Below are 13,753 nucleotides of genomic sequence, written 5' to 3'. Positions count from 1 at the left end.
ACCCCCAACACATTTACATTCTACCTGGCTCACGAATATCAAAATTTCTTCTATCTTCTCGAAACAAATCATTAACCCCGGCCTGATTTCCATCTACTTGGCTCATAAATATCAGAATACTTTCCATCTATTTTAAACAAAAAATAACCGCTGCATATATTCCATCTACTTGGCCCATGAATATCAGAACAATTATCATCTACTTATAATAAACAAATCATTAACCCCAGCATGTTTTCCATCTACTTGGCTCATGAATATCAGAATAATTTCCATATACTAGGCTCAGGAATATCAAAATGTCTTCTATCTACTCTTAAACAACTCATGAACCCGAGCGTGATTTCCAACTACTAGGCTCATGAATATCAGAATACTTTTCATCTACTCTTAAACAAATCATGAACCCCAGCATGATTTCCATCTACTTTGCATATGCATATCAGAATACTTTTCATCTACTCTTAAACAAATCATTAACACCAGCATGGTTTCCATCTACTTGGCTCATGAATATCAGAATACTTTCCATCTACTATAAACAAATCATTTACCCCAGCATGATTTCCTTTTACTTAGCTCATGAATATTAGAATGATTTCCACCTTATCTGATTTCTATCTATTTCTTATCCAGTAGTTACGTGTAGTAGTGACCAGTAGTAACCAGCATGACAATGATGACACCACCTGCTTTCTAGGACTTGTAGTAGTGACCAGTAGTAACCAGCATGACAATGATGACACCACCTGCTTTCTAGGACTATTCACACTGCCTAGCCAGTCAAAAACACCAGCATGGCTTAACTGACATAGCTTATGAATACCAAAATGACTTAAACTGAGTTACTTCTTCGCTAGTCATAAACACACCAGCATGACTTCAAACTGTATAGCTCATGAATATCAGAATTACTTTACATACATGTGGCTACTTCTCAGAAATTTATAAACATCAGCATGAACTCGACTACAGAGTTCATCAAAATCCAAATGATCAAAAGATCTATTTCTTACTAGTCAAAATCATCAGCATGACTTCGTACACCAGAGTTGTTGAAAATCAAAATGACTTCACTAGATCTTCGCTAGTCATAAACACCACAATGGCTTTAAACTATATAGCTCATGAACATCAGAATTTCATCCATGAGATTTAGTTCACATCAGCACAAATTCAAACTTCAGAACTCATGAATGTCGAAATGACTTCAATAGATATACTTTTTTGAAGTTGAAGATCATTCAACCAAGCGAAAGCTCATGAATAGCACATGAACAAAAAGAAAGAAGAAATTTATTTTTGTCTAGGAGAGTGTTAAGATAAGTAATAAATCGGTTTTAATAAGTTTTTAATAGCTTCCATTGGATAAAGTTTTCCGCTGGAAATAAAGCGTGTTATAGGATACAAAATATTCAGTTAAAGTATATAACATTTTTCTTGAAATGGTAGGGGAATTAATTTGTGTTTTCACCATTCATGACGTACCTATATAATAATCATTAGATCAATTGCCTTTGTTTTTCATAAGTTTATAAAAGTTATGATTCTGTGTACGAAACATGTCAATATTGCCAAAATATGAAATTTCAACATGCAAACTCATTTTACCATGAAATGCCCATGAAATATTAATAAATAATAAATATTAACAAATAAAAATTTCGAAGAGAAACACTATTCTTGTAAAAAAAAACATTCTTTTCCTGTTTTAAAATCATGTCCGAACTTTACATGGAAAACTATATTCTTAGAAGGGATATTTAATTTTAAAGTTTTAAACTTAAATTCACTTTCCTAATCAAATTTTCAATTCTTTTTCCTAAATATATTGCTTTTTTAACTTATGGAAGGTATATCATAAAAATTATTAATAAAGATGAATAAATAGGACTAAAGGAATAAATTATCAGATATTGTTCGTAATAGTGATGTTAAAACATGCATTTTTTTCATTTTATTGGAAGTGTTTTTTAAAAAGAAACCATTTTTCATCAATTTGAGTGTCTCGTCTCAAAAACAATGTTAAATAATCATGATGTCATCATGATATTGGAGTAACATCCCATCCCAATGGTTTATTGACTGAAAGTTTTCTGTGCAAAACAGTTGTAAGTGCAGTTACAACCGTTTTGCACAAAAATAAATTGCCATTTTCAGATACAACCTTTTGACAAATATGGCTTTATATACATTTATCCTTAGATAACAAAGCTATTTGTTTGGGATATTATGGAAGCTTGTAAAATATGTTAAAAATATGAAAATATCACTTTTACCAAAAAAATCAGTTACAACCGTTTTGCGCTAAGCCCACGCGATCTGTGTCTGGAGATCTAACAATGACCGTGTTAATGTCTGCCTCTAATGAAAACAATGCCTCCTTGGGAAATATTTCAACATTGCACCTTCAAGACGAATAAGACTTAATTGCTTTTAAATTTCATAATGAACCTATTGAGAAAAGGACAATGAATTCCTTTATTCTTATATAATGTTTGAATAATCAAAAATCAAACTTACTTATAAACTTCGTCCCGTAAAAGATGTGGAAATAGATATTTCAGGTATGTGGTATCTGCAATCGAGATAATATTCATTCAAGATGTCAAACTGTATTCAGAACCTCTGTTAAAAAGGGGAAGAGGACCACTTTTAGATAAAATCATAAAATTTTAGATACCGTACGTCTTGATTTACGTAAAAAAGGTTGAGTTCCATGTGATATCGTACGTTGTGGTCAAATAACTTACATTATTAACTCTTAATTCCACGTCAAAAAATCGCCTTTTTTAGCTATTGGCTTGATAGTTCCTGTACACAGTGTTGTACAGTGGCAACATAGGTGTTATTCTTTATCTTAAAGGGTTAATCAGAAGCGCCTAGAAATGGTACATAAACAAACTTAGACGCAGGACGGCTGATCTGAGGCACCAACGATTTTTGATATTCGATTCTGAGATACGTACGTGGTTTAAACGGGTTACTAAGTTTTAACGAAATAAAAATAACACGTATGTAACCTGTATGCCACCGAAGTGTTGACTAAAACTCCTACCTCCAAACTGGCCGGCCTGCGGTGAACTGACGGAGATGAACGTATCAACGTTATGGACCAGCTGCTCCAAAACGCCGCGACATATCACACCGCCTGGAACCAGTAACGGGAAAGTAGTTATAGTCAATAGACTTACCACTTCAATCTCCTAAACGTGAAAATGATGCAATACATGGCACACTACCCAGTATGAATTTGCAATCTGAGGAATAATTAACTAGAGGTGCCATACATACCAACATTCCCTTGTGAACGAGGTACTTCCTCTCCGGTTACCTAAATATGCAGGCAACTGGTGGAAATACCACCACTCTAAGTGATTTATGTGAGGAATTTTGAGTGGTGAAATCATAAGAATAGGGCGAGACATTCCTCCCATCCCATTACTTTAAACGACAGAAATATGTAGCGAGACATACTTCCCATCCCAGTATTTTAAACGGTAGCATGAAACGAGAAACAGAATAATAAAAGAGAACAGTATAATAAAAGGGAGAGACATACCTCCCCTCCGAGTTACTAAAACGGCACAATCATAGCGAGACACATACCTACCCTCCGAGTTATTTAAACGGTACAATAATGGGGAGAGACATACCTCCCCTTCGAGTTACTTAAACGGTAAAATACTAGGGAGAGACAACCCCCCCCCCCTCTGAGTTTCTTAAACGGTACAATAATAGGGAGAGACATACCTCCTCTCCGAGTTACTGAAACGGTACAATAATGGGGAGAGACATACCTCCCCTCTGAGTAATTTAAACGGTACTATAATAGGGAGAGACATACCTCCCCTCCGACTTAATGAAACGTTTCAATAATAGGGAGAGACACACCTCCCCTCCGAGTTAATGAAACGGTACAATTATAGGAAGCGACATACCTCCCCTCCGAGTTAATGAAACGGTACAATAATAGGGAGAGACACACCTCCACTCCGACTTAATGAAACGTTTCAATAATAGGGAGAGACACACCTCCCCTCCGAGTTAATGAAACGGTAAAATAATAGGGAGAGATATACCTCCCCTCCGAGTTAATGAAACGGTACAATAATAGGGAGAGACATACCTCCCCTCCGAGTTAATGAAACGGTACAATAATAGGGAGAGACATACCTCCCCTCCGAGTTAATGAAACGGTACAATAATAGGGAGAGATATACCTCCCCTCCGACTTAATGAAACGGTACAATAATAGGGATAGACATACCTCACCTCCAACTTAATGAAACGGTACAATAATAGGGAGAGACACACCTCCCCTCTGAGTTAATGAAACGGTACAATAATAGGGAGAGACATACCTCCCCTCCGAGTTAATGAAACGGTACAATAATAGGAAGAGACATACCTCCCCTCCGAGTAATTGAAACGGTACAATAATAGGGAGAGACACACCTCCCCTCCGAGTTAATGAAACGGTACAATAATAGGGAGAGACACACCTCCCCTCCGAGTTAATGAAACGGTAAAATAATAGGGAGAGACACAACTCGACTCCGACTTAATGAAACGGTACAATAATAGGGAGAGAAATACCTCCCCTCCGACTTAATGAAACGGTACAATAATAGGGAGAGACATACCTCCCCTCCGACTTAATCAAACGGTACAATAATAGGGAGAGACATACTTCCCCTCCGAGTTAAAGAAACGGTAAAATAATAGGGAGAGACATACCTCCCATCCGACTTAATCAAACGGTACAATAATAGGGAGAGACATACCTCCCCTCCGACTTAACGAAACGGTAAAATAATAGGGAGAGACAACCCTCCCCCCTCCGACTTAATGAAACGGTACAATAATAGGGAGAGACATACCTCCCCTCCGACTTGATGGAACGGTACAATAATAGGGAGAGACATACCTCCCCTCCGAGTTAATGAAACGGTACAATAATAGGGAGAGACATACCTCCCCTCCGAGTTAATGAAAAGGTAAAAAATTGGGAGAGCCATACCTCTCATCCGAGTTACAACACTGTACAATAATAGGGAGAGACATAACTCCCCTCCGTGTTAATGAAACAATACAATAGTAGGGAGAGAAATACCTCCCCTCCGAGTTAATAAAACGGTACAATTTTAGGAAGAGACATACTTCCTCTCCGAGTTACGGGAGACACTTACTTCCCCTCCTAGTTATTGAAACGGTAAAATATAAGGGAGAGAAATACCTCCTCTCCGAGTTACTTGAACGGCACAATCATAGGGAGAGACATACCTCCCCTTCGATTATTGAAACGATAAAATAATAGGGAGACACATGCCTCCCCTCCTAGTTATTGAAACGGTAAAATAATAGAGAGGACATACCTCCCCTCCGAGTTACTTCAACGGCACAATCATAGGCAGAGACATACCTCCGCTTCGAGTTAAAGAAACGGTAAAATAATAGTGAGAGACATACCTCCCCTCCGACTTAATGAAATGTTTCAATAATAGGGAGGGACACACCTCCCCTCCGAGTTAATAAAACTGTACAATAATAGGGAGAGACACACCTCCCCTCCGAGTTAATGAAACGGTACAATAATAGGGAGAGACACACCTCCCCTCCGAGTTAATGAAACGGTACAATAATAGGGAGAAACACACCTCCCCTCCGAGTTAATGAAACGGTACAATAATAGGGAGAGACATACCACCCCTCCGACTTAATGAAACGGTACAATAATAGGGAGAGACACACCTCCCCTCCGAGTAATTGAAACGGTACAATAATAGGGAGAGACATACCTCCCCTCCGAGTAATTGAAACGGTACAATAATAGGGAGAGACATACCTCCCCTCCGAGTAATTGAAACGGTACAATAATAGGGAGAGACACACCTCCCCTCCGAGTTAATGAAACGGTACAATAATAGGGAGAGACACACCTCCCCTCCGAGTTAATGAAACGGTACAATAATAGGGAGAGACATACCTCCCCTCCGAGTTAATGAAACGGTACAATAATAGGGAGAGACATACCTCCCCTCCGACTTAATGAAACGTTTCAATAATAGGGAGAGACACACCTCTCCTCCGACTTAATGAAACGGTAAAATAATAGGGAGAGACATACCTCCCCTCCGAGTTAATGAAACGGTACAATAATAGGAAGAGAAATACCTCCCATCCGAGTTAATGAAACGGTACAATAATAGGGAGAGACATACCTCCCCTCCGACTTAATGAAACGGTAAAATAATAGTGAGAGACATACCTCCCCTCCGAGTTAATGAAACGGTAAAATAATAGGGAGAGACATACCTCCCCTCCGAGTTAATGAAACGTTTCAATAATAGGGAGAGACATACCTCCCATCCGACTTAATGAAACGGTAAAATAATAGGGAGAGTCATCCCCCCTCCGACTTAATGAAACGGTACAATAATAGGGAGAGACATACCTCCCCTCCGACTTAATGAAACGGTAAAATAATAGGGAGAGACATACCTCCCCTCCGACTTAATGAAACGGTAAAATATTAGTGAGAGACATACCTCCCCTCCGAGTTAATGAAACGGTAAAATAATAGGGAGAGACATACCTCCCCTCCGAGTTAATGAAACGGTAAAATAATAGTGAGAGACACACCTCCCCTCCGAGTTAATGAAACGGTACAATAATAAGGAGAGACACACCTCCCCTCCGAGTTAATGAAACGGTACAATAATAGGGAGAGACACACCTCCCCTCCGAGTTAATGAAACGGTACAATAATAGGCAGAGACACACCTCCCTTCCGACTTAATGAAACGGTACAATAATAGGGAGAGACATACCTCCCCTCCGAGTTAATGAAACGGTAAAAAAATAGGGAGAGACACACCTCCCTTCCGACTTAATGAAACGGTACAATAATAGGGAGAGACATACCTCCCCTCCGAGTTAATGAAACGGTACAATAATAGGGAGAGACATACCTCCCCTCCGAGTTAAAGAAAAGGTACAAAATTGGGAGACACATACCTCTCATCCGAGTTACAAAACAGTACAATAATAGGGAGAGACACACCTCCCCTCCAACTTAATGAAACGGTACAATAATAAGGAGAGACACCCCCCCCCCCCCTCCGACTTAATGAAACGGTACAATAATAGGGAGAGACATACCTCCCCTCCGAGTTAATGAAACGGTACAATAATAGGGAGAGACATACCTCCCCTCCGACTTAATGAAGCGTTTCAATAATAGGGAGAGACACACCTCCCCTCCGAATTAATGAAAAGGTAAAATAATAGGGAGAGATATACCTCCCCTCCGAGTTAATGAAACGGTACAATAATAGGGAGAGACATACCTCTCCTCCGAGTTAATAAAACGGTACAATAATAGGGAGAGACATACCTCCCCTCCGAGTTAATGAAACGGTACAATAATAGGGAGAGACATACCTCCCCTCCGACTTAATGAAACGGTACAATAATAGGGATAGACATACCTCACCTCCAACTTAATGAAACGTTTCAATAATAGGGAGAGACACACCTCCCCTCCGAGTTAATGAAACGGTACAATAATAGGGAGAGACATACCTCCCCTCCGAGTTAATGAAACGGTACAATAATAGGGATAGACACACCTCCCATCAGAGTTAATGAAACGGTACAATAATAGGGAGAGACACACCTCCCCTCCGAGTTAACGAAACGGTACAATTATAGGGAGAGACATACCTCCCCTCCGACTAAATGAATCTTTTCAATAATAGGGAGAGACACACCTCTCCTCCGACTTAATGAAACGGTAAAATAATAGGGAGAGACATACCTCCCCTCCGAGTTAATGAAACGGTACAATAGTAGGAAGAGAAATACCTCCCCTCCGAGTTAATGAAACGGTACAATAATAGGGAGAGACATACCTCCCCTCCGACTTAATGAAACGGTAAAATAATAGTGAGAGACATACCTCCCCTCCGAGTTAATGAAACGGTAAAATAATAGGGAGAGACATACCTCCCCTCCGAGTTAATGAAACGTTTCAATAATAGGGAGAGACATACCTCCCCTCCGACTTAATGAAACGGTAAAATAATAGGGAGAGACATCCCCCCCTCCGACTTAATGAAACGGTACAATAATAGGGAGAGACATACCTCCCCTCCGACTTAATGAAACGGTAAAATAATAGGGAGAGACATACCTCCCCTCCGACTTAATGACACGGTAAAATAATAGTGAGAGACATACCTCCCCTCCGAGTTAATGAAACGGTAAAATAATAGGGAGAGACATACCTCCCCTCCGAGATAATGAAACGGTAAAATAATAGTGAGAGACAAACCTCCCCTCCGAGTTAATGAAACGGTACAATAATAGGGAGAGACACACCTCCCCTCCGAGTTAATGAAACGGTACAATAATAGGGAGAGACACACCTCCCCTCCGAGTTAATAAAACGGTACAATAATAGGCAGAGACACACCCCCCTTCCGACTTAATGAAACGGTACAATAATAGGGAGAGACATACCTCCCCTCCGAGTTAATGAAACGGTACAATAATAGGGAGAGACATACCTCCCCTCCGAGTTCATGAAACAGTACAATAATAGGGAGAGACATACCTCCCCTCCAACTTAATGAAACGGTACAATAATAGGGAGAGGCAACCTCTCCCCTCCCCTCCGACTTAATGAAACGGTACAATAATAGGGAGAGACATACCTCCCCTCCGACTTAATGAAACGGTACAATAATAGGGAGAGACATACCTCCCCTCCGACTTAATGAAACGTTTCAATAATAGGGAGAGACACACCTCCCCTCCGAGTTAATGAAACGGTAAAATAATAGGGAGAGATATACCTCCCCTCCGAGTTAATGAAACGGTACAATAATAGGGAGAGACATACCTCCCCTCCGAGTTAATGAAACGGTACAATAATAGAGAGAGACATACCTCCCCTCCGAGTTAATGAAACGGTTCAATAATAGGGAGAGACATACCTCCCCTCCGACTTAATGAAACGGTACAATAATAGGGATAGACATACCTCCCCTCCAACTTAATGAAACGTTTCAATAATAGGGAGAGACACACCTCCCCTCCGAGTTAATGAAACGGTACAATAATAGGGAGAGACATACCTTCCCTCCGAGTTAATGAAACGGTACAATAATAGGGAGAGACATACCTCCCCTCCGAGTAATTGAAACGGTGCAATAATAGGGAGAGACACACCTCCCCTCCGAGGTAATGAAACGGTACAATAATAGGGAGAGACACACCTCCCCTCCGAGTTAATGAAACGGTACAATAATAGGGAGAGACACAACTCGACTCCGAGTTAATGAAACGGTACATTAATAGGGAGAGACATACCTCCCCTCCGAGTTAATGAAACGGTACAATAATAGATAGAGACATACCTCCCCTCCGAGTTAATGAAACGGTACAATAATAGGGACAGACACACCTCCCATCCGACTTAATGAAACGGTACAATAATAGGGAGAGACATACCTCTCCTCCGAGTTAATAAAACGGTACAATAATAGGGAGAGACATACCTCCCCTCCGAGTTAATGAAACGGTACAATAATAGGGAGAGACATACCTCCCCTCCGACTTAATGAAACGGTACAATAATAGGGATAGACATACCTCACCTCCAACTTAATGAAACGTTTCAATAATAGGGAGAGACACACCTCCCCTCCGAGTTAATGAAACGGTACAATAATAGGGAGAGACATACCTCCCCTCCGAGTTAATGAAACGGTACAATAATAGGGATAGACACACCTCCCATCAGAGTTAATGAAACGGTACAATAATAGGGAGAGACACACCTCCCCTCCGAGTTAACGAAACGGTACAATTATAGGGAGAGACATACCTCCCCTCCGACTAAATGAATCTTTTCAATAATAGGGAGAGACACACCTCTCCTCCGACTTAATGAAACGGTAAAATAATAGGGAGAGACATACCTCCCCTCCGAGTTAATGAAACGGTACAATAGTAGGAAGAGAAATACCTCCCCTCCGAGTTAATGAAACGGTACAATAATAGGGAGAGACATACCTCCCCTCCGACTTAATGAAACGGTAAAATAATAGTGAGAGACATACCTCCCCTCCGAGTTAATGAAACGGTAAAATAATAGGGAGAGACATACCTCCCCTCCGAGTTAATGAAACGTTTCAATAATAGGGAGAGACATACCTCCCCTCCGACTTAATGAAACGGTAAAATAATAGGGAGAGACATCCCCCCCTCCGACTTAATGAAACGGTACAATAATAGGGAGAGACATACCTCCCCTCCGACTTAATGAAACGGTAAAATAATAGGGAGAGACATACCTCCCCTCCGACTTAATGACACGGTAAAATAATAGTGAGAGACATACCTCCCCTCCGAGTTAATGAAACGGTAAAATAATAGGGAGAGACATACCTCCCCTCCGAGATAATGAAACGGTAAAATAATAGTGAGAGACAAACCTCCCCTCCGAGTTAATGAAACGGTACAATAATAGGGAGAGACACACCTCCCCTCCGAGTTAATGAAACGGTACAATAATAGGGAGAGACACACCTCCCCTCCGAGTTAATGAAACGGTACAATAATAGGCAGAGACACACCCCCCTTCCGACTTAATGAAACGGTACAATAATAGGGAGAGACATACCTCCCCTCCGAGTTAATGAAACGGTACAATAATAGGGAGAGACATACCTCCCCTCCGAGTTCATGAAACAGTACAATAATAGGGAGAGACATACCTCCCCTCCAACTTAATGAAACGGTACAATAATAGGGAGAGGCAACCTCTCCCCTCCCCTCCGACTTAATGAAACGGTACAATAATAGGGAGAGACATACCTCCCCTCCGACTTAATGAAACGGTACAATAATAGGGAGAGACATACCTCCCCTCCGACTTAATGAAACGTTTCAATAATAGGGAGAGACACACCTCCCCTCCGAGTTAATGAAACGGTAAAATAATAGGGAGAGATATACCTCCCCTCCGAGTTAATGAAACGGTACAATAATAGGGAGAGACATACCTCCCCTCCGAGTTAATGAAACGGTACAATAATAGAGAGAGACATACCTCCCCTCCGAGTTAATGAAACGGTTCAATAATAGGGAGAGACATACCTCCCCTCCGACTTAATGAAACGGTACAATAATAGGGATAGACATACCTCCCCTCCAACTTAATGAAACGTTTCAATAATAGGGAGAGACACACCTCCCCTCCGAGTTAATGAAACGGTACAATAATAGGGAGAGACATACCTTCCCTCCGAGTTAATGAAACGGTACAATAATAGGGAGAGACATACCTCCCCTCCGAGTAAATGAAACGGTGCAATAATAGGGAGAGACACACCTCCCCTCCGAGGTAATGAAACGGTACAATAATAGGGAGAGACACACCTCCCCTCCGAGTTAATGAAACGGTACAATAATAGGGAGAGACACAACTCGACTCCGAGTTAATGAAACGGTACATTAATAGGGAGAGACATACCTCCCCTCCGAGTTAATGAAACGGTACAATAATAGATAGAGACATACCTCCCCTCCGAGTTAATGAAACGGTACAATAATAGGGACAGACACACCTCCCATCCGACTTAATGAAACGGTACAATAATAGGGAGAGACATACCTCCCCTCCGAGTTAATGAAACGGTACAATAATAGGGAGAGACATACCTCCACTCCGAGTTAATGAAACGGTACAATAATAGAGAGAGACATACCTCCCCTTCGAGTTAATGAAACGGTAAAATAATAGGGGGAGACATACCTCCCCTCCGACTTAATCAAACGGTACAATAATAGGGAGAGACATACCTCCCCTCCGAGTTAATCAAACGGTACAATAATAGGGAGAGACATACCTCCCCTCCGAGTTAATGAAACGGTACAATAATATGGAGAGACATACCTCCCCTCCGACTTAATGAAACGGTACAATAATAGGGAGAGACACCCCCCTCCGACTTAATGAAACGGTACAATAATAGGGAGAGACATACCTCCCCTCCGACTTAATGAAACGGTACAATAATAGGGAGAGACATACCTCCCCTCCGAGTTAATGAAACGGTACAATAATAGGGAGAGACATACCTCCCCTCCGAGTTAATGAAAAGGTAAAAAATTGGGAGAGAAATACCTCTCATCCGAGTTACAAAACGGTACAATGATAGAGAGAGACATAACTCCTCTCCGTGTTAATGAAACGGTACAATAGTAGGGAGAGGAATACCTCCCCTCCGAGTTAATAAAACGATACAATTTAAGGAAGAGACATACTTCCCCTCCGAGTTACGGGAGACACATACTTCCCCTTCTAGTTATTGAAACGGTAAAATATAAGGGAGAGAAATACCTCCTCTCCGAGTTACTTGAACGGCACATTCATAGGGAGAGACATACCTCCCCTCCTAGTTATTGAAACAGTAAAATAATAGAGAAGACATACCTCCCCTCCTAGTTATTGAAACAGTAAAATAATAGAGAGGACATACCTTCCCTCCGAGTTACTTGAACGGCACAATCATAGGGAGAGACACACCTCCCCTCCGAGTTAATATACGGTACAATAATAGGGAGAGACACACCTCCCCTCCGAGTTAATGAAACGGTACAATAATACGGAGAGACTCACCTCCCCTCCGAGTTAATGAAACGGTACAATAATAGGGAGAGACATACCTCCCCACCGATTTAATGAAACGGTATAATAATAGGGAGAGACACACCTCCCTTCCGACTTAATGAAACGGTGCAATAATAGGGACAGACATATCTCTTCTCCGAGTTAATGAAACGGTACAATAATAGGGACAGACACACCTCCCCTCCGAGTTAATGAAACGGTACAATAATAGGGACAGACATACCTCCCCTCCGAGTTAATGAAACGGTATAATAATAGGGACAGACATACCTCCCCTCCGAGTTAATGAAACGGTACAATAATAGGGACAGACCCACCTCCCCTCCGATTTAATGAAACGGTACAATAATAGGGACAGACCCACCTCCCCCCCCCCCCGATTTAATGAAACGGTACAATAATAGGGACAGACATACCTCCCCTCCGATTTAATGAAACGGTACAATAATAGGGACAGACACACCTCCCCTCCGAGTTAATGAAACGGTACAATAATAGGGACAGACACACCTCCCCTCCGAGGTAATGAAACGGTACAATAATAGGGAGAGACATACCTCCCCTCCGAGTTAATGAAACGGTACAATAATAGGGACAGACATACCTCCCCTCCGAGTTAATGAAACGGTACAATTATAGGGAGAGACATACCTCCCCTCCGAGTTAATGAAACGGTACAATAATAGGGAGAGACACACCTCCTCTCCGAGTTAATGAAACGGTACAATAAAAGGGACAGACATACCTCCCCTCTGAGTTAATGAAACGGTAAAATAATAGGGACAGACATACCTTCCTTCTGAGTTATTGAAACAGTACAATTATAGGCAGAGACATACTTCCCATCTGCGTACTTTATAGGGAAAATAACAAAGGGAGACATAATTCCCATTTTGGAATTGTAAACTTCTAAATTATGTAGGAAAACATTTTTCTCGTTCGAGTACTTTAACGATTGGAATTGAAGGGGGAGACATATATAGCCGCGTTTTTTAAACGGTGAAAAAAGCATGTGGAGACAAACCACTCATCGGCGCACTTAAGAGG

General features: G+C 41.1%; 1 protein-coding gene across 1 annotated transcript in view; it reads right to left on the bottom strand.

Annotated features, from left to right (window-relative positions):
• The window catches only part of LOC128223216 (lysosomal thioesterase PPT2-like), a 38,152-nt gene that overhangs the window by 24,048 nt on the left and 351 nt on the right, over nt 1-13,753 (bottom strand). Inside the window, exons 2-3 of the mRNA XM_052932506.1 lie at nt 3,059-3,151; nt 2,524-2,578 (exon numbers count right to left, since the gene is read on the bottom strand). Of these exons, the coding sequence (XP_052788466.1) occupies nt 2,524-2,578; nt 3,059-3,151 (148 nt within the window). The remainder of the gene's footprint in view (nt 1-2,523; nt 2,579-3,058; nt 3,152-13,753) is intronic.

The sequence above is a fragment of the Mya arenaria genome, chromosome 17 (genome assembly GCF_026914265.1).
Source record: "Mya arenaria isolate MELC-2E11 chromosome 17, ASM2691426v1".
Classification (NCBI taxonomy): Eukaryota; Metazoa; Mollusca; class Bivalvia; order Myida; family Myidae; genus Mya; species Mya arenaria.
The sequence above is the reverse complement of the archived record's forward strand: the minus strand, read 5'-3'. Positions and strand labels throughout refer to the sequence as shown.